Consider the following 21983-nt stretch of genomic DNA (forward strand, 5'->3'; position numbering starts at 1 on the left):
GAGACAGTGAGAGAGAGCATGAGCGAGGAGAAGGTCAGAGGGAGAAGCAGACTCCCCATGGAGCTGGGAGCCTGATGTGGGACTCGATCCCGGGACTCCAGGATCACGCCCTGAGCCGGAGGCAGTCGTTTAACCAACTGCGCCACCCAGGCGTCCCTAGACAGTAGATTCTTAAAGTCCTTGTAGCTGGGTCTCCAGCTTCCTTTCCAAACCCCACACACTTGCTTCCAAAACAGGCTGATGGACCTTTGGCCCAGGTGCTGATAACTTCCCTCTGGGATCCGGAGCACTGTCAGTGTCCATTATATTACTGATTAATAGGAACATACCAAGCAATTGAAATGTACAGGAAAGTGATCTTTAGGTTTTCTGTATCCAGGAATTGCAAGAATCCCCATCCCAGACATTTCTGCTGTTGAAGCCATATAAACCACTAGGTGAAATCAATCTCGTGGGGCTGCAGACACAGGTAGAGGCTGAACTGTGTACAGGTCCTGCGTCCGTGGAGTGTACTTATTGACTGTGATTTGCAGTAGGTTTAGTCATTTAATAAGCCTACTAAGTCTTTTGCAAATCATGAAGAAGTCACCATAGGATAGTCATTTATACATACAATGTAAAGATTTCATGTCTCCATTTTTATGGAGAGATTATACGAAGAAGGCATCACACTGCAGGAATTTTCATGGAACTGGGGATCTGTAGGTTGTAACCTTGTCCTTGTTCTGGGTAGAGGGTGGTTGCGAAGTCAATCAAATCAATAGAAATCTTTTAACTGCCTCCCTCAGAGCGGTATATGGTTGGTCCTGAGGTCTGTGTTTGAGAACAGAGTGTTGTGCTCTGCTTTTGTCAAGGTCTAATATACAGCTCAACAATTTTTTAATTTAACTTTTTGCTTCCATGAGGTTTTTTTTTTTTCTGTTTTTCTGTCTATTTTGCATCTGTGATGCTGGATCGTTTTTATGGACCACATTACCTCCTGCCTGGCCCAACACACACGTACACATGTGCGCGCACGCACACGCACACGCACACACACACACATGCATTTGGTACGTGTAAATAGAGATAGCATAAAGAACATGAAAATGAGCCTGATTATTAATAAGAGATGAAGCCTGACCACAAATTGAAAGTGAAAGAAAACCAATGAGTTTGTCTGGAAGTAAACGAACCTCCTTGTGGAGTGGCAGAAGCTGGTGTTTGGGGGTTCTGATTCAGTAATTTTAAAAGTTGTTTTCATTCATGTGATTAGGCGAATGTCTGTCTTGGTCTGCGACTCTGAAATTGTCACACTTTCGGAGGCACTGTGCCGACCCTGTCTTATTTTCGCAGGTGAATAACAACGGAGTAGTTTCCTTCAATGTGTTAGTGAGTCAGTTCACGCCAGAATCCTTCCCCTTGACGGATGGGAGGGCCTTCATTGCTCCCTTTTGGGCCGACGTTCACAATGGAATTCGAGGCGAGATCTATTACAGAGAGACCATGGACCCTGTCATCTTGAAAAGAGCCACCAAGGACATCAGGAAGTACTTCAAAGACATGGCCACCTTCTCTGCCACTTGGGTTTTCATCGTGACGTGGGAGGAAGTCACATTTTATGGAGGGAGCAGCACCACACCTGTAATAATTCACATTTTCTGTTTTCCGCTTCATATCCTGACATCTCATTCTTGTCCCTCTTCACCACTGTGACGGAGTCTAATTGTTAGAGTTGAGGAATGTCAGTTTCTTGAGTTAAACTAATGAGTCTTGCCACCCACTTTCCAGGAAACAGAGGGAGACATCATACCCAGCCAGGCCAGTCAGCAGTGACATCTCCGACATGTCATCCCTATCACTAATCATTACGAAATGTCTACAAAGAGCCTCTCCATAATTTCCTTGCAGGAGGTAGTATTCCGATTTTGCAGAAAATTGATTGAGGCCCTGTGACCTCAGCCAGGCCACATGATCAGGGACCCATCAGGAACCCAAAGATCCTTTTTTCTTGCCAGAGGCACAAATGCTTCTCTCTATCAGCTGATTTCCTTTCCCCTCCCCTGCTCTTCCCCCCCGCCTTTTTTCACAAAACCTTGTAGGAAAAGGAAAATAAGGGACTGGCTTTGGATATAAATGACCTGGCTCATTTTATTACGTTATGACCTTTTTAAAAAAATTGTGACCAGGTCTAGAATAATTCATATTTGATGCTAATTGAAGTGGGCAGTTAAAGCGTTTCATGAATAAAGTTTCAACATCTGCTCTGAAATCCCAAATGAGCAGTCAAATAAAAGTCAAATAAGAAAGATTATCACTGGCATTATCGCAGAGATAATCAACTTTCTACATAAAGGGACAGAACACAGTTTTTCACAAAAGCTTGCGGCTCGTTCGGGTGACTTTGGCACAGGAGACTTCTGAAGTCGCAGACGCATCTCCAAATGTATAATTTCCAGTAAGCAAAGGCACTAAAAAAATCTGCCCTCTGCTTTCTTAGCATGATTTCCAATCCCATCTGTTTTCCAATTTCTTTGGCAAAGAGTCAGTTGTTTAGGGATGGAATAGAAACTACCAAGCTAGAGACAGAGGGGGACAAGTGTGGGGCTGGCCATCCCTGGCTGCCCCTTGGTGAGTACGTTGTGCGTTATCAACTTCTGACCCAACCATGAAGGTGCACTTTACCACTAAATGGTTCTGGAGAACAGAAAGACACACGTTTAACCAGTGGATGCGTTGGTTAGAAATAACCTCTCAAGAAGCATACATTTCCCTCTGTCATGTTATGGATTGCTAACGACTCCTGGGGTGATGTTTTATGTCCTTTAAACCTCATACCTTACAGCGTTAAAATGCAGGATGCCATCGATCGATAAATTTTAGTGTCAGTGGGGGAAAAAAGGAGAACAAATGCCCATCAAATGCTGACCACTATTTTTTTCAAAAAAAAACTTCCATTGGCCATAAAAATGGCAAGATAATTTAGATACCTTCTGCTTTGTACTTTGGAGTAGGTTTCTGGGCTAGGTAAGAACTCTTTCAATGAGGATGAATGAGGGAGCATCTAAGTGCTTTGGGCTCCTTGGAGAAAAGACAGTACGTGTCCATCCATCCCCATCTCCTCTCCCAACTCCCGTCACCCCAGGACTCCCCTCCTCTGTAGGAACACATCATCGGGCCAACTAAGCACTTGGCATAAGTCTCTTAGAGGTGGAGGGTGTCATGGAAGCCCAAGAGCAAGGCAGAGGGATGGGGACATGTTTACTTTAGGGAAGGAAAGCAGTATTTATTGAGGGCTTACTGGGAGCCCATTGTGGTGATAGGCCATTGTGTGTACCATCCCACAAGGTTGTTGTGTAGTAAATAGAACTCTTTCTGCCTGCAAGGTCAGGGTATAGCCCCAAGAAGTTAAGTGACTCGCCCAAGGGGCAAACAAAGAGATTTGAACTTCACAGGAGGCCAAGCGAGGTTCAAACCAATGTCCTCTAACTCCCAGTTCCTGATGTGGCTCCTCCAGGCATCAATGTAAGTCCTTCAAAGTACAAAGGGGCTTTTCAAGAATTGAAAATGCAGTTGCTTTTTTAAAAATTTATTAATTAATTTTTTGCTGTGTCCAGTGAACCAGCATATAGTACGTCACTAGTTTCTGATGGAGTGTTCAATGATTCACTAGTCACACATAATACCCAGTGCTCATCACCACACCCGCCCTCCTTAACACCCAACCCCCAACCTCTCCCTTCTGTCCAAAAATGGATCCGGAGGGGTCTTAGAGTGAAGGTTGAAGAGATTTGTATGTGTAGGGTGTGTGAGAGCATTCAGTGAGCCAGCCCTTGTAGTATTCTTAGTTTAGTTGTTTGGTTTTTCAGGTAACTTCCGGGGTGTTCCCAAGAGCCACTTGGGCCAGAGATCTTTCCAACTTTATTTTAGGAGAAGGGATTTACTTCCTGAGGGAAAAATCCTGGTCTGCAGCAGGGTTGTCCTTTAACCTTGTATGACCTTGACTTGATGCCTGATTCCAGAACCTGACCCTGCGGGGATCTTGGAGCCATCTTGAACTCACTGCTCACACCTCTCTGCGCCCCACTTAACTCTTTTGTTGAGCTGGGCCGAAGAATGGAGGCCTTTCCCTGCAGGGCTCTATCATAAACACCATCGGCCATGGCTAGCACCGAGCCCGAGGAGAGAGTTCTCATTTATAAAAAGGGCTTTTCTTTCCTTGATCCTCGTCTCCCTCCCCAGGACCGTCTAGGATGGGAGATCTGGGGCTTCCAAGATCCTCTATCCCAGTCTGATTACACAGGATAAGGATTTGGGTCTCCCTCTGTGTCTGATGGGATATTAACCAGGATGGCATCAGGCAGCTGGGAAAAGTGCAAGGCTTCAATGGAAAAGGTCAAAGCAGCCTCTCCTTTAACTCTGCTTTTATTTACACTGCCTGAAAACCAGTGTCAAGGGGGTACGGATTAACAAAGGGAAATAGTAAAGGACAGAATTTGCTACAGCTTGTTTCTGAACACCATGTGCAAAGGTTTTTTGGAGTCATATAACGTCTCTATCCTAAGAAGGTTAAAATGAAGACAGCGCGTAATGACAGTGCACGGAGGGAGAGACTGGGGGTTCCGGCTCGAATCACATTTTCTGCTGCCAGGTCCTTGTGAAATTTCCAGCAATTCATTTCCCTTAGCCCTTTGTTTCTAAGCTCTCAGATGGAAAGGAGCCACAAAATTGCCTGCCTTAGCCTTGGGCTGAGGTGCAGATGGGTGCTGAGAATTTTTCAGACACAAAGTGATGCAGAAGTACTCAATGAGAAGAACGGTTCCTCCGCCAGGTAGTGCTTTTTAAAAAATCATTTTCCAACTTTCATTTTAAAAATGGGAGACATCGCTCCAGGATTTGTGGTGTCTTCTAGTAAGTGAGGGAACACAGTGCAGACCTTGGCCCTAGTCACGGGGCCGAGCACTTGGTGGCTCTCCTCCCCTGTCTCCCCATGCCCCACGCCCCACGCCCCCTGCTCTAGGAACAGGTGTCTGCTCAGCCCTTCCCCTGCCTGGACCACCTCCTATAGTTTATTCTCATGCTGCCATCTATAGGTGCTTACGCATTATGACAAGCTGAGGCGGGCCTCTGACTTTGCTGTAGGGTTTGAATCAGAGCTGTTAAGAGGGGCGCTGAGTCAGCCTTTGGTTTCTTCTCAGGCAATTTCTCTTTCAGGTGCTTGCTCCCACACGTCTTGCTTCCCCCAGTGGGGGTGAGAACAAATTCAGAGGAGAGGCAGGGCCTGAGGACTAACATTGGAGCAGCAAGGAACTGCTTGGGGGTGGGGAGGGTGCAGGGGAAAGGGGGCTGGGGAGAGGAGCTCCTGGGGAGGGAAGTCATGAGACCATCCATTCCCATCCATCCCGTAGGTGAACACCTTCCAGGCCGTCCTAGTGTCTGATGGATCTTATACATTCACGCTCTTCAATTACTATGAAATCAACTGGACCACCGGGACGGCGAGCGGCGGCGACCCCCTGACCGGCCTTGGGGGTGTGATGGCACAGGTTGGTGGCTCTCCATTTCATCTCCATCTTGTTTCCAAAGCTCTGCTCTCTGCTTATGCTGCTCAGCCTCCTCGAGGCCATCCGGCCAAGCTCCTCTCGCTTTTAGCTAGAGAAGTGTGTCTGGTTTTGCAGGTGGAGGGCGAGGCTAATCTTGCCCACCTTTGATATCTTCATAGGGATGTGGCATGAATGAAGGCAAGCCTTTCTCACCTGGAATGGTGGCTCCGGGGACTCCAGGAGAAGGGGTCTCCTGATTTCAGGGTGCCGGATGCTGCAAGTGCTGAGGCCACTTAACCAACAAGAGTGCTGTTTGTGTTCAAGTCTCGTCTTCCTTTTGTGCTCTAGGCAGGATTTAATGGTGGAAACCTCACCAATTTCTTCAGCCTCCCGGGGTCAAGAACTCCTGATATTGTGAATATCCAAGAGACCACGAACGTCAACGTGCCAGGCCGCTGGGCATTTAAAGTAGATGGGAAGGAAATTGACCCAGCCAATGGCTGCACCTCCAGAGGTAAAGGCTTTTCCTCTTCTCCATGCAAGAGTAGGGTTTGCTTAGTATAGATTGACAGGCAGCCTTTTAAGCCACGGGGGCGGGCTCATTGCCGATGCCTTCCTCTTTTGACATCTCTCAGCTGGGTAATGGAGATCAAGGTAATTTTAGCACGCACATTCATCACACCAGGAGCTGAAACCCGGCGTTTGCTCCATGGCGTTTTCTGCAGTCCTTGCCTGGGGTGCAAACAGAGCCGCTTCTTCTAAACAACTCCAACGTGGACATGGCTCTTGAGTGATTGCTCAGCCAGAGGGACAGAAGGGAGCCCTCCTGTTTAACATTATTTTTGTTGTTGTTGTTGTTGTTGCCATTTCCCCCCCGCCCCTTTCCATTTTTCTTCCCCTCTTTACTCCTGTTCTGCCATCTGCACTTTGTAGATCCGCGGGAGTGGGCGAGCTCGGAATGCTGCCAAGGCTCCACGAGAGCGAATCAGCACTTCTAGTATGATTAGAAAGCAAGGGGAGAGAGTGCCATCCGCTCTAGGGCGACTTCTCCTAAACTCTCTCTGCAGCAGCAAAACATGCAGGAATTTGGGGACAATCAAAGCTGGTGTTGGGTTTGTGTGATCAAGCAGTAGTAGAGCCTTCCCAAGTTTTCTTTACATTAACACCCAAAGTTGGGGGCCTTCTCTGAACTAACAAAGCCTCTTTGCGTGTGCAAAACAGCCCATGACTCTCCCAAGAACGTTCTGGCTTATAGTTTCCTGCTGCTTACATATCAGAAAGTGTTTAGGAAACCGTGTTTCTGTTGGTATTTCTGCTCCCGGAGTGGAGGTTATGGCACCTAGAACTAGGACATCCTCCATCTAGCTGTCCATCCATCCACCTCACTGTCTACTCCTCTGTCCCTTGAGCCAGCCAGCCACTGCTTCTTCCCAAAGGACATTTGAAAGCCCCAGCAAGGCGCTGGCCACTCCGCTAGGTGCTGGAGATGAAGGAGCTCTGGCTCCCACGGCACGGCTGTGGTGGACAAGACAGCCACGGGAACAACGGTGACACAATATAGGGCATATTGGGGTGGGTGCGAGGGGAAGGGCTGCGGAAGCACGGAGGAAGACCCTGGAGACCATGTCTGTAGATGTTTAAGAAAGTTGTGGGTTGGGAGATGCAGATCTTAGCAGATCTCCTGTCCCATCCAATAGGAAGCATGGTCTGGGGACCCGCATGTCTCAGCAGCTCTGGGAAGCCTCGGTTTTCTCTTTTGACTCAGCTTCAGTCAGTATAATACACAGGAAACCACGTTCCCCGGGCCTGAAATGCCCACACCCTCGGCCACATTCCCTGCATTGCAGTCAGACATATCAAACCTCTGGATTTCTGCTCTAATGAAAGGTCATCTGTACAGATGGCCCTGCCTGGGCATCCTTGTCTCTGTGGACTCTGTCCAAGTCCTCCAAGTTCTGAAGAATAAATAAATGTTTTGAACCCAAGCCATTATGAAGCTGGATGGGAAAGATCTTAGCTCTAAAACTCACCTGTCTTTCAGAGATGGTGCCCTCCTCCCTTACAAAAGGTAAAGACAGCTTCCCTTAAGGTCTTCAAGAGATACCAAACCAATGACCACATTATCTCTCTCCCCTTTATGGCCTGGACTAGGGACCTACCCAGTGCTTCGGCCCCTGGGTCCAAGCATCACAGAGCTGACAGACCATGGCCATGCAGCCTAAGCACCCAGTGACGGCCTCTTGCCTGAGTCCTGGGAACGAAATGCTGGGATCATGGAAAACATCGGCTTGTGGACCTGGAGCGCTAGGAGAGCTGGCCAGACTCCAGCAGTGTACAGAGTATCCATTTTGACTTCATTCTTTCCCCCACTGGGTTATGGGTTTGGGTTTCACATACAGGACAAATTCAATATCCTTCTGCAGACTGCCATGCGTTCTCATGCACCACCAGACATATATCAATCTGATGAGGGTTGGGTTTGGCCTGGGCGATAGCCGGGGAAAATTTGCATCGAGCTGCTTTATTGTATCATCATTTTGCAAACAAAATTATCTCAGAGCGTCTACCTTTTGGTCTGAAGCTCCTCTATTCAAAGGCATTTTCCTCTCATTTATTGGAAGCCTGCAAAAGCAGAGACTGGAAATCATACTTAGTGGAGGTTGTTCAAATGTCTGCAGCCTGGACCCGTGCCAAAGAGCACTGAGGTTCGGGGCCTGTCTTCAGGGCTGATGCATATGGCCTCCTGGGAATGTGGAATGATCTATTATCCCATATTTGGGCTCTATTCTCAACAGGTATGAAACATAATTGCCTGTGGAGACATCACTGTTGCTGCTGCACAGACCCAGAACAGCCTGTTTCGAGGCGGCCAATGCCTTCTGCTTGGCTTAATCTTGCAGGCCGTGCTTTTCACTACATTTTCAGTTTTATAAAAGAATGTGAGACGTCTTCCCAAGCCGCAGTTTTGAGCTATGGTGAACTCCTGACATATAATATTATTTACGTTTCTCAATGCCGTGCCTTCGATACATCCCTTTCCCGGCATCCTCAATTTACCAATGCTTCTCCCTCTCTCAACATGTGCTGACTTAGGAGAGCCTCGCTGCTCCCTGTGGGACAGGGATGAGGAAGTAGCACTGCCCATGTTCTACAGGTTAGAAACCTGAGGCAGATGGAAGCAAGCCAGGAGTCTTGGAAGCTGATGGCAGAGTTATGACCACTTTCCAGGTCTCTTGGCTCTGACATCAAACCAAGGACAAGATCACAGGCCCCGGCCCAGAGACACTTCTATTTCCATTGAGGATTGATACTAACAACAGGCGAAGTTTGACGTTTTCGGTGGGGGAAGATCATTTATTTAGAGAAAAGGTCTTAAAGACGGATTGTCTATCAAATAAATAGTAGTAAATTATTTTAAATCTGCACACCCCTCGGCCCCGACTCCATTCTCCTTCTGACCTAGATTCTGTCCAGAAGTTCTACCCCGTGGATAAAGACAGAGAAGCACTAGATTTGGACAGGGCCTGGGGGGAGAGAGAAGACAACTGTACAGCTGTATAAGCAGCGTCTGAAGGATTTACGAGCCCTTGAAGTCAGAGTGCAGCCCTTTCCAGAACCCTCCCAAGGAGCCTGGGATTTAAACTTGTGTGTCTGACTCCTGATTCATGCTTATTGATCTCTTCTGGTACACACAGGGCCCCCAACAAATGTTTGCTGAGCGAATGGGTGAGTGAACAAGTCAACAAATTAGCACATGAAGCAACGGTGTTGCTAAGTTACCAGGGTACGCTGGGTCTGTTTCTGGGATAGGCTTCCTCGCATTCCTGGAGGGAAGGATATGACCTCTGTGGGTCACAGCCTTTGCCATGGATTAAGGCAACGTATCTTTCCTTGAATGAGCGTATGCTTACCAACCATGGAGACGATGGTGCCACAAGGTAGGCCGGACGCCCACAGCCTTGGCCTGGAACGTGGCTTCTCCCCTGAGCGCCTGAGTGCCCTGAACCTCAGTCAAGCATGGTGGATAACACCTGCCAAAGAGGGTTCTCGTGTGGGTTATGTGGTAGAGTGCAGGGAAGGCATCTGCCCCATGCCTGGCGCGGAGGGTAAGTGTTCCATAAATGTTGGCTCTAATGTCATTCTTCCCCAGGACAGTTCCTTCGGCGAGGGGAGGTGTTTTGGGATGACCTGAACTGTACCACCAAGTGCCGCTGCCTGGATTTCAACAACGAGATCTACTGCCAGGAGGCTTCCTGCAGCCCCTACGAAGTGTGTGAGCCCAAAGGCAAATTCTTCTATTGCAGCCCTGTGGAGACTAGCACGTGTGTGGTGTTCGGCGAGCCACACTACCACACTTTCGATGGCTTCCTCTTCCACTTCCAAGGCTCCTGTGCCTACCTGTTGGCCCGACAGTGTTTGCAGACTTCCAGCCTCCCCTTCTTCAGCGTGGAGGCCAAGAACGAACACCGCGGGGGCTCTGCTGTCTCCTGGGTGAAGGAGCTCTCTGTGGAGGTCAACGGCTACAAGATTCTCATCCCCAAAGGAAGCTATGGAAAAGTCAAGGTGAGACCCTCTCCCTCCTTCCTGGGAAGTTGAAGAAGCTGGAGATTCTTCAGCCTGGGGAAGACTTTCTCAGATCTGCTGGTTCTGCTGTTTGTTCCAAAGAGATGCATGGCTCTTCTTTCCTTGAAAATATCTTGTAAAACTTTTTTACGAGGCTAAATTTTACTCGTACAAGAGCCAACACAAGCTGTCTCCTTGATAATGCCTGTCTGCTCTATAACTTAAAGTACATTCGTATTCCTAGTTACCTGGTAAACATAGGTTACACAGACACACACGCTCACACACACTTTCTTTGTCTCTCTCTCTCTCTCACACACACACACACAAATGCACATATGTCCGAGCTCAGAAGTAACAGGGAAGAGAGGTAAGCTCATTTCCCGTGGACCTGACTTGCAATAGTGGTGGCCAGAGGGTCATGCCTAGGAGATGGTACAAAAACGGAGTACACCCTCATAACTCAGTACATCTGTCATTAACAATCCTCACCCATCCCCCATCCTGTTTGCCTAAGAGCTGCTGCTTCCTTGTTAGAGAAATCTCCAAATCGATTGGTGTTTCTAGAGGCATGTGCAGGCACCAGGAGTGGACTTGGAGAGCTCTTGAGTGCGGCGGAGGCAGGGGACCAGGGAAAGCTTTGTCCAAACACCCCCTCGCAGGATCCCCACTCCTGCCTGGAATAAGCGCGAAGAAAGTGGGTCTCTGCTGGTCTGTTTAGCAGATGCAAATGATTCCTGTCCCTGTCCACCTGGATTTCAAGCAGGGGCATCCATAAAGGAGGGAAAGCAAAAAGCCACTAGCAATTACTCACTTTGTGGAGGCCCCAATTTTCATAATGTTCGTGCCAACCTTGTTGCAACCGTGTTATTTATTCCAGCAATAATAGCCAGGACCACAAGGGGTTGATGGCTTCACCCCCGTGCAGTGCTTAATCCCCAGACATGGAGGTCATTACAGAGATTACAAACCGGAACTGGAGCCAATGCAGGGATTTGTTTCTTTTTTAAAATCTGTGTTACAGTTTTAATTGACACAGCATGCCCAACAAAAGGCAGGACCAAGGAACTAATTTCACTTTTCCCGGCTCTGCCCGTTGTAGATCTGCACCGCTTATCATGGGCATAATTAGAAAAGGGAGCTTTTACTGTGGCTGCAATGCCAATTTGCTTGTTCTTTGGTTAGTTGCTCTAGGGGCAGCTCTGCGTATCAAATCAAGGTACGAGTTTGGGTACAGAAGTTTGGAGTTTCTCCCTTTTAAATTTCTATCATGCTGTTGAGCTCGATACTTATCCTTGTAGGCAGATGCTACTATTTCAAGCTAGAAAAACGTTCTCCAGCATTCCCCTGCTTGCCTGAATTCTGGGGATGATGTGCACAGTATCTGTAGGTGAGGAAGAAAGCTTTATGCTTTATTTCTATTTTCCATTTTGATTAAAATTCTTTTTCACTCACAGTCAGACTCTTTTTCAGAAGGAAAGGGGCACTGCCATCTCTTTTAGGCTCAGCAGCTCTGCTAATTTTGTGGGGCTCTTTTCCATTGTCCAAGCGTAGGGCATGGATTCCTCAATTTTCTGTAGCGACAGGGAGATGAGGATATGAATGTAAATGTTTTAGAAAGAAAAGGTTATGCGACTCCAACTGCGAGCTAACAATGTCTTCCTTTTCCTTTTGCCGAATGGCTTTCAAGTTTCTCTGGACGCACTTGCTCTGCTGGGAGGGCAGCTCCGTGGCCGGCGGAGCCCCCACCCCGGGTGAAGTAGGGGCAGGCATGGAGAAGGATGGGAAGCAAGAAGGAAACATCTGTGAGGCAGCTGACGTCCCCAGACACACTTCCCCAGACACACCAGGCTGGGAATGGCCAGCAAGATCCATTCTTTCGAAGTACAGAGCACCTTTCTCCTTATTCTTGGGCCTGGTTTCTGTATATGAATTTTCCCTCTTTGGATTGGTCTCAAATAACAAAACAGGCAATTTAGGATTCTATATGCTAGTGGGGACTAAAGACAGCCAGCTAAAATCCATATATAATAAATGTCTCCTTCTAGCTAACGTTTCTCAGTTTTCCTATTTCTCCCCCTCAAAAAGCCAAGTAGTTTAGGATGCTGTAATGAAAAGACCATCAAGGCTAGATAGCAGGCAGACCCTGGAGTCAGATCTGCTCAGTCCCTGTGCCAATACTGCCAGCTGAGTGTGCTTTGAGTGTCACTTTCTCCATCTGTACAACGGGGGTGATAGTGTCTAGGAGGCCGGATCAAGAGCTGTCTTTGGACTTAGCTACCTCTACCCAGCCCTGGGACTGAGCCAGCAGAGAGCAGTCACTTTAGAGCCCAGCTGGTAAGAGTCTGGCCCTGTCACATACCAGTCTTTAAGCCCTGAACCTCAATTTCCACATCTGCAAAAGGGGAAGAAGCTAAAATCCTTCTAAGTTTGTCGTGAGGATGCAAAGGAACAGCTACATGTGGGAGATCTAGTTAGTACAAAGCCCGCAAGCAGTCGGCACATTATGCATGGAGGTTCCCACACTACCATTGCCACCAAAATCCCCTTTTAGTTCTCAGACCATACGCTTCTACAACTCTACTTCTCTTTCCCCACCAACATCCTGTCAAAGAGGAAATGACCTGAATACTGGGAGAAGAAGGGAGGCTGAGAGGTGAGGTTCATCTCCTGCGGGCTAGTCGAGAGTTGAGAGCTGGGAATGGAGGAGTGAAGGAGGAGATCACCCAGAAGCTGCTCCTCTGAGCACTGCGGGGGACAAACAGTGACTCTCTATCTGTGTTTCACGTACGAGTGAACGGGAGCGCACTGAACACTTATGCCGGGAAGGAAGGTATGAACTGTGGTCAGCCTAGGGCTTAAGCCAGTCTAGGAGGGACAAGGTCTGACACAGAGAAACCAGGGGGAGAGGGGACTATTGCAATATCCAGAGATGGCCCACCCCATGGCTCCTGCTTCAAGATAGAGAAGACTGCTTTGGTGAGCAGGAGCTTGAGTGAGAGGGAGGAGGGCACTCGGCAATGGGCACATTTGGGATTTACAATTATATTGGCCTTAGGGAAGATTTCATTTCCATCTCAGCATGGACAGTACATAAAAGTCACCCAGTGCTCTTGCAAGTGGACCTTCCTTATAGTTTGGCTTTAATCGCGCATGTTGGCTGACCTGCTGCCTGGGAGATAAAGATGGATCAGTCAATTTCTAGGTCTTTATTTCCACTTGCTGCTCTCTGTAGGGTGGCTTATTTCTCAAGCCTGCTTTTTTGTCCCCTCCCCCATTTAGTCCTACTCATCTCTAGAGACAGGCAATTGCACACAGCAAACACCATGGTAAATTTAGGAGTGATGCTTGAATAGGCTACTGCTTCACTTCCTAGAAAACTCAGGAAGTAGCACAATGGTGGCTGTGAAGACCCTTGTCCTTCCTGGGTGCCTGAAATCAGTATGGGTCCAGTGCATTGACTATGTACTTATAGGCTGTCCCACCAAGGACTGGGCTAGGCTAACCGCTCCATCCCGGACACAGATGTGATGTCTACCAGTGCTAGGCCTGGTATGTGTAAAAAAAGCAGAAAGTGAGCTCTCTCTGTCGGAGGCTTCTCAAGCCACCAACCCATGTGAGCCACACATGTGGGACACACTCTCCACTCTTCCCCCACTTCTAGCTCCCTGCTGCAAAAACTACCAGGTCCTGCAGAGTGGACTGTCCATGAGCTCGTCCCACCCTCGCATGTCTGCACAGAGTTCAGGCCCTCAGGCTTTCTGACATGCAAATCTGACTGTGCCATTCCCTTACTTAAAACATTTTGGGGCCTTCTCTGCAGAATAGAAATCCAAGTTGTTTTATTTATTTATTTTTTATTTTGTGGAGTTTGTTTTGTTTTAAAGCATGGCTTGAAGGGCCTATTCCCAGTGCGGAGGCCAGAGGAATTCTTCTAAAACGGAAGTCAGATCATGTCATTCTTTTGCTCTGGACAGCCTCTTGGCTCCCCATCTTGCCCAGCGTCAAGGCCAAAGTCTCTACAATGGCCGACAAAGGTCTCCCTGTTCTGGCTGCTCTTATCTCTCTGGTATCATCCACCACCGCCCTCTCCTTGCTGTCCCTGCCCCAGCCATGCCAGCCCCTTGAGGTCCCGGGAGCACCCAGGCACACGCCACCTTAGGGCTTGGCTGTCACCTCTGTGGGATCCACCCTCACGCCAGAAAACAGTGTGGCTTGCTTCCTCATCCTCATCCTCTGGCCGTCCTATTTCAAGTCGAAAACCTCTTTCCTAGCACTTCCCTAGCGTTCGTTTTATTTATTTACTTTGTTTGTTATTGGGCCCCTCAACTAAAATAGAATTTCCGTGGGGCAGAGATTTGTGTCCATTTCACTCCTTGCTAATCCCCTACTCTTAGAACGGAGCTCAACAGGCAGAAAGGCCTGAATGGCCATCTGTGGAATGAAGGGACCAGGGACCTTGCCCGTGTGTCCAGGCTCATCCCTGGCCACCCCTTCACCCTGCAATCCAGTAACACCCTCATGAATGCCCCCTCATTCACACAGCTGTTTCTAAACCTCTGCCTTTATGCTCTTGTCCTGGAATTCCCTGCCTCCCCCCTGCCTTCAGCTACTTCTGCTCATCTTTAAAGACCCAGGGCAGGCTGAACTGCCTTCAGAAAGTCTCGTGTGATCCCCGGAGGCTGAAAATAGGACTCATTTACTGTTCTCCCTTTGCATGATCCCTGAATGCATATTTAAAATAGGATATTATAAATATCCATTTGTATCTCTCTTCCTCAGTAGACTGAGACCTCCGTGAGGGGCAGGGACAATTATTTTCTTTGTTCTTTATTTCCCAGTGCCCCACATAGTGCTTGGTACCCAGCAGGCCTTTAAATTTGTTGGTTGTTGCTGAACGATTACATGACATAGCGCTGGCATCAGGAGGTAACAGAGTGAAACATTCAGAGAATAACACTAGGGCAGCTTCCAAGCTAAAGTGTGGGGACTGGTTTATGGTCCACACTTCAGCACGGAGGAGGGGTCAGGCAGTGCTGTGGGCAATGACACGGTCATGGGAAATATGGGACTTCAGCTGAGACTTCAAGGAATGAATTTAGAGGACAGGAAAGACAAGCTGAGTAGTCTTTCATGGAAAGTTTGGAAGCTAGCCCTAGAGCCAGCCAGGAAGGGTCCACAGCCACCTGGTCCCCAGAGGAGTCTCGAGTGGTGATGGCCACGCATGTCTATCACGGCTCCAGGGGACTGTGCTCCGTGGCCCATGCCCCCCGGCCTTTGAGGGCTCCCCCAGGCCTCAGCCTTCATGGAAGGCAAGCTTACGGGAACCCCAGGCAGTCTGGCCGGGGCGGGGGGCGCTGTCTCTGGAGCACAGAGTTGCTTTGCCTCCCTTTCCCAACATCAGCTGGACCCCTTGCCCTGGCACCTGCTCACCTGCCTTTTACTATTACTGTTGTTGGCAGGTTAATGACCTAGTGACTTCCTTGCCGGTCACCTTAGACTTGGGGGCAGTGAAAGTCTACCAGAGCGGCATGTCTACTGCCGTGGAAACGGATTTTGGGCTCTTAGTGACCTTTGACGGCCAGCACTACGCCTCCATTTCCATCCCAGGCTCCTATATAAACTCCACCTGCGGGCTCTGCGGGAACTACAATAAAAACCCGCTAGACGACTTCCTCCGCCCCGATGGCAGGCCGGCCATGTCCGTCCTGGATCTCGGAGAGAGCTGGCGGGTCTACCACGCCGACTGGAAGTGTGACTCGGGCTGTGTGGACAACTGCACCGTGTGTGATGCTGTCACCGAAGCACTCTTCTTTGGCCCCGACTACTGTGGCTTCCTCAACAAGACGGACGGCCCCCTGTGGGAGTGTGGCACCGTCGTGGACCCCACGGCCTTTGTGCACAGCTGCGTGTATGACCTGTGCAGCGTGAGGGACAACGGGACACTGCTCTGTCAGGCCATCCAAGCCTATGCGCTCGTGTGCCAAGCCCTGGGCATTCCGATCGGAGACTGGCGAGTCCAGACGGGGTGTGGTAAGCTGGTGTCCTGTCCAAAAGGAAGGCCGTGCTGGTGTAGGGGGCCAGGGAGAGGGTTTCTGGGCTCCATCAAAAATCTCGTTAAGACCAACAGCCCAGGAGTGAGGGGGAGGTGAAAATAACCAGACATTAGGAAGAATGAACAGTCGAAGGGTCTTTACTTTCCCCTCCCACGCACCCACCCGATACCATAGCCAGGCAACGAGAAGACAAGGATGAGCCTCATGGTCCGGGAACACGGATCACGTGGCAGGAAATGCGTGGGCACAGGAAGGCCCTGTCCCGGGGATGGCTATCCCAGAGTTAGGCAAGATGGTAGGGTTTTCCGAGGTGGAGGCCACGACCTTTGTGGCCATTGAGGAAACACAGATCCTGCTCTGAGTAATCCAAACCAGCCTTGGGGGAAACAACTCACCTCCCGAATGGAACCAACAGCCCTTGTCCTGTGGCTCTTTCTTCTCTACTGTCCATCCCTCTAGGTTCTGTGTCTCTGGCTCTGTAGCTTTCCTCCAACCCCCTGGTGCTGGTGGGGAAAGCGCTGTGGCCCGGGAGCCTAGACCGTCAGGAAAGAAAGCCCTTTATCTGAAATGCTAAGTGGCTAGGAAAAGCCCCAACAGTATGGGGGACATTCAGTTTCTTTTGAATTCCCTTTCACATTAAGCATTTTGTACCATTTAGTTGTCTTGTTTTCTCCTTCTATCCCCTTAAACTCTCTTGTCCTGGTCGTATAAATTTTTATTTTTTTAATTTTTTTTAAGGATTTTATTTATTTATTTGACAGAGAGAGATCACAAGTAGGCAGAGAGGCAGGCAGAGAGAGAGAGGGAAGCAGGCTCCCCGCTGAGCAGAGAGCCTGATGCGGGGCTCGATCCCAGGACCCTGAGATCATGACCTGAGCCAAAGGCAGCGGCTTAACCCACTGAGCCACCCAGGCGCCCGGTCTTATAAATTTTTAAACTAAACAAAGTAACACTTTCTTGGAATTCTGTTTTTGTATTTTTGGGGGTTTGTTTTGTTTTGTTTTGTTTTCCTGGCCCTTGGTTTTCTCCATAGGATTACCCAGAACATTATATCCATGCATTTTAGATTCCCATGCAGATGAGAAGGTTTCAAAGTTTCTTTCAGTTTCAAGGCTAAAGGAAAATTTTTTTCCTATCAGTGTCCATTGGATTCACAAAATCGTCATGTATCAGATTCAGTCCTTAGAAAACTGATCAAACCAGGATGAGACTGTTTTCTTGTTGCTCGGTTGTGTGATGCCTGGAACACCCAAATCCTGACTTGAATTGAGATTAAAGAAGGCTTTTTTGATATAATATAAGACCCTTGTATAATCTATGGGCATCCGCATTGCCTAACTAAATCACCTGTAATAGCTATTTTTTTCACCTGGTGGTACTATTTTCCTATCTTCTACATTCCCCATCCCTCCCCCACATTAGTGGGATGAACGCTAGTTGATTCAGATGACTAGTGTTCCAGTCCCCTGAGCCCCTGACTCTTGGATTCAACCAGACTCAAACATTTTGTGTAGACTCACATGTTCTTAAAATAAGAACCAGAGGCTTCTGAGGCAAGAAGGGCCTTGAGGAGGCACGTAGTTCCAACCCAGTCTCCTGGAGGCATAGGCACACACATTCTTTCCAGATAACCAAGGTTCTGTCTTATTTTGAAGGTCCCACAGTATTCTCTGGTCACTTAGGTATTTCGAGCGGCTCCCTGTGAGAAATTTCACGTTTTTCTAGTGCCTCCTTCCATGGTTACATGCTTTATTTGTCCTTCAAGTTAGATTTATTTCCTCCCAAGAACGCGCCGTGCTGTATAAGATCAGATCAACTTACATGCCCATCCGTTGAAGATCTTAAAACATCTCGATGGTTGTAGATCATCTAATAGTAAATCAGTGTTGAACAATGCATCTAGTCTAGTTCGGATAGCCACTTGAAGTTTACTTCAGCCAAGATGATCAAATAAGAGTCAAGTTCACAGTTCAATTACGTTTCCCAGGGGCTATCACAAAGCGTGGAGTGTGTTTCTACAGATATCACCTCAAGTCTCTTCCCTGACGAGTGGCCGCTGGGCCCTCATCCTAGGAGCTAAATGGTCCGGAAGGAGCGCCCTTCCTGCAGGCCCCTGTGGGTGCTGGTGCCCTGTGGTCAGCCCCCAGGGCACTCACCTGTTGTCGCGCTCTCTCCTCTCCCCCACGTCAGTGTCCACGGTGCAGTGCCCAAGCTTCAGCCACTACTCCGTGTGCACCAGCAGCTGCCCAGACACCTGCGCGGACCTGACGGCCTCTCAGAACTGCGCCGCGCCATGCACAGAGGGCTGCGAGTGCAACGAGGGCTTCGTACTCAGCACCAGCCAGTGCGTCCCACTGCACAAGTGCGGCTGTGACTTTGATGGCCACTACTACACCATGGGGGAGTTCTTCTGGGCCACGGCCAACTGCACAGTGCAGTGCCTGTGCGAGGAGGGCGGGGACATCTACTGCTTCAACAAGACCTGCCGGGGTGGGGAGGTGTGCGCTGTGGAGGACGGCTACCAGGGCTGCTTCCCCAAGCGCGAGACCGTGTGCCTACTCAGCCAGAACCAGGTGCTGCACACCTTCGATGGCGCCGCCTATGCCTTCCCCGCCGAGTTCTCCTACACCCTCCTCAAGACCTGTCCCGAGAGGCCAGAGTATCTAGAAATAGACATCAACAAGAAGAAGCCCGATGCGGGGCCTGCTTGGCTGCGAGGACTTCGTATCCTGGTGGCCGACCAGGAGGTCAAGATAGGAGGAGTCGGGGCTTCGGAAGTCAAGGTAAGACTCCCAGTGCCCTAGTGGCTTTTGTGCTGAGTCTCGCCAAGTGAAGGAACCACAGTCTTCTGGTGTGCCTTTCTGCCTCTGACCACGAGTGGATTCCGGGAAGGCAATGAAGGGGCTATTTCCTAATGTTCAGCACCAAATCTGTGTCTCAGAGGGTGGAACTGAGTGAGGCTGGAATCTGGCAGATTAGGGATAGTTGTAGCAGGACTCGCTTTCTCTGTAAAAGCCAATGCTGGCCTGACGCTTACTATGTGCCAAGCACTATTCTAAGTAGTATCACACCTAGTCCCATGAGGGATATGTTTTCATCCTCATTTACATTTTACCTATAAGACAACTGAGGCACAGAGAGGCTAAGTAACTTCCTCAGAGACACACAGCCATAAAGCGACAGTTGAGCCCAGGCAGGCTGGCTTCATAGTCTGTGCTCTTTATCCTGTCCTATACTCACTCGTCTACATGTAGATGGGAACCCCTGTGGGGTAATGCAGATGGTACGCACAGAGACGCCTCCTGCCCCTCTGATCTGGTCTAAAATATTCACCATTAGGCATCCAGATCATTAGGAATCATCTCGTGCCAGTATTTGTTTACGCATGAAGCTCCAAAGGGCTCAGTGGGGGATGGGAACCTCACAGCTAAGTGGTGGCAGAGCCAGCACGATGGGAGGGTGGGTCTCTCCACCCCAGTCCTCCATGTACTTCATACTACCATAGGAAGTCTAATTTAGAAAATAGAAGTCAACGCAGTCCTGTGCCAGGAGATCAGAAAGCACACATCCACAGAATGAAGAGGCTGTTTTCATTCCCATCGACACACACAGATTAATTTATTAAAAGAACAGTAAACGGTAGATAGGATGGACAACTAGACGATTAGATAGAAACCACCTGACCCCTGGGGCGCCTGGGTGGCTCAGTGGGTTAAGCCTCTGCCTTCGGCTTAGGTCATGATCCCAGGATGCTGGGATCGAGCCCCACGTCAGGCTCTCTGCTCACTGGGGAGCCTGCTTCCTCCTCTCTCTCTGCCTGCCTCTCTGCCTACTTGTGATCTCTCTCTGTCCAATAAATAAATAAAAATCTTAAAAAAAAAAAAAAAAAAGAAAGAAACCACATGCCCCCAAGGGGCTGGGACACAGGGACAGTCAAATTGGAAGAGAAGGAAGGAGCCCGAAAGCTGGGGAAGGAAGGGTGCCCTCAGTGAAAAGGAGCTGTTAGGCAGAAGGAAGAAGCCGCTTATATGACAAGACGACTTTTGCTCACATCTCACTTTTGTTTTGGGCTACCGTATGGTCTTCTGTACATGCAAATAAACAGCAAGTGTGTTGAATCAGAGGTGTCAAAAAAGAAAGAAACAGAATTGCCCATGAAGAAACAGTTAATGTATGTCTGCCTGGTTTCCATAGCCTGCCAGCTTCTTGACATTTCTCAAAGGGCGACTCCCAGGGCAGAACCATGTCTTGATTTCATAGCCTAGGAAATTGTGGGTACTCTGTGTGCATCCAGAATTGATGATAGTGATTTGGTTTTTCAGCTGAATGGTCAGGAGGTAGAATTACCCTTTTTCCATCCTTCGGGGAAGCTGGAAATCTCTCGAAACAAAAACAGCACGACAGTAGAGTCCAAGGGTATTGTGACCGTCCAGTACTCGGACGTCGGTCTGCTGTACATCCGGCTCTCCACCATCTACTTCAATTGCACCGGCGGGCTGTGTGGCTTCTTTAACGCAAATGCCAGCGATGAGTTCTGTCTCCCCAATGGCAAGTGCACAGACAACCTGGCGGTGTTCCTGGAAAGCTGGACAACCTTTGAGGAGATCTGCAACGGGGAGTGTGGGGACCTGCTGAAGGCTTGCAACAACGACTCAGAGCTGCTCAAATTTTATCGGAGCCGCTCCAGGTGTGGCATCATCAATGACCCCTCCAACAGCTCCTTCCTCGAGTGCCACGGGGTGGTCAATGTCACCGCCTACTACCGCACCTGCCTCTTCCGCCTGTGCCAGAGCGGGGGCAACGAGTCGGAACTCTGCGACTCCGTGGCGCGGTACGCAAGTGCTTGCAAGAACGCCGATGTGGAGGTGGGCCCCTGGCGGACCTATGACTTCTGCCGTAAGTCTAAGTCGGGGCTCCGTGATGTGGTGGTGCGGGAGGCCACCTGGGAGGGGAGGGAGTTGAGCTCAAGGACAGTCGGAGGCTTGGGTGTCCCTTCCTCATCTGGCGTGTCCTTTGGAAGGCTCCTCACCCCAAACCAGACTGTTTCTCACCTTTATTTCTGTTTCTGATTACATGGTGTCTCTTCATTGTGGAAGGATTAGCCATCCTATTGACTCTGGGTTTTAGCTAACCGGGATACACGTCATATTAGAGACTAGAAGCCTTTGTGATGGCTCCATCGGTGCCTCCTTTCTTGGCAAAGAACGGCTCCATTCTTTCAACAGAAGGTGATCAGTCAGAGTGCCTTTCACAGAGCAGAGATTAAGGCCGCTCCCTAGGGCGAGCCTGACAATGGCTATGAAGAGAGTCCCACGTTGCTGTTTTTTCATTTTGTCCCTGGAGGATCTGACCCCTCTCAGCAGGCCATGGCAATGCTAGTAGTAATTAGAATAATTGCTGAGAAGCCCTGACATATAACACTCGTGGCAATGGGGAAGTACAGGGGGAGGAGGGAGGTAGAAGGGCAGGAAGAGTGGCAGAGAGGACAGAACCCATGCCTGGAGCAAGGGCCGCCCCACCTGGGCTTCAGCACCCATCCCTTTCCCACCAACAGCCCCAAACCCAAACCAAGGCCACCTTTAGGATTCCATCCTCTACACCTGTTCATCTCTCTTCTACTATAATCTCCTTCTATGTTTGTTTATTTCTCAAAATTCTTTATTTTGAAATAATTGCAAAGTTATAGAAATGTTGTATATATCTGTATACCCATTACCCAGATTAACCCACAGTTAGCATTTTGTCCCATTTGCTTTACCATTTCTCTTGAGCTCTCTCTGTTGGAAAGTTAGTTACATATGTCACATCTCTTTGCCCCTAAATATTTCAGTGTGTATTTCCT

At 49.1% G+C, this 21983-nt stretch overlaps 1 protein-coding gene across 2 annotated transcripts in view; it reads left to right on the top strand.

The window, feature by feature from the left end:
* The window catches only part of LOC122912377 (tubulin-specific chaperone cofactor E-like protein), a 156859-nt gene that overhangs the window by 94276 nt on the left and 40600 nt on the right, over positions 1 to 21983 (top strand). For both annotated transcript variants that reach the window (XM_044258063.1, XM_044258064.1), the window contains 7 exons: positions 1336 to 1623; positions 5388 to 5525; positions 5871 to 6036; positions 9673 to 10085; positions 15548 to 16118; positions 18332 to 18924; positions 20464 to 21037. In XM_044258063.1, the coding sequence (XP_044113998.1) occupies positions 1336 to 1623; positions 5388 to 5525; positions 5871 to 6036; positions 9673 to 10085; positions 15548 to 16118; positions 18332 to 18924; positions 20464 to 21037 (2743 nt within the window). The remainder of the gene's footprint in view (positions 1 to 1335; positions 1624 to 5387; positions 5526 to 5870; positions 6037 to 9672; positions 10086 to 15547; positions 16119 to 18331; positions 18925 to 20463; positions 21038 to 21983) is intronic.

This window comes from Neovison vison, chromosome 7, assembly GCF_020171115.1.
Source record: "Neovison vison isolate M4711 chromosome 7, ASM_NN_V1, whole genome shotgun sequence".
NCBI classification, from domain to species: Eukaryota; Metazoa; Chordata; class Mammalia; order Carnivora; family Mustelidae; genus Neogale; species Neogale vison.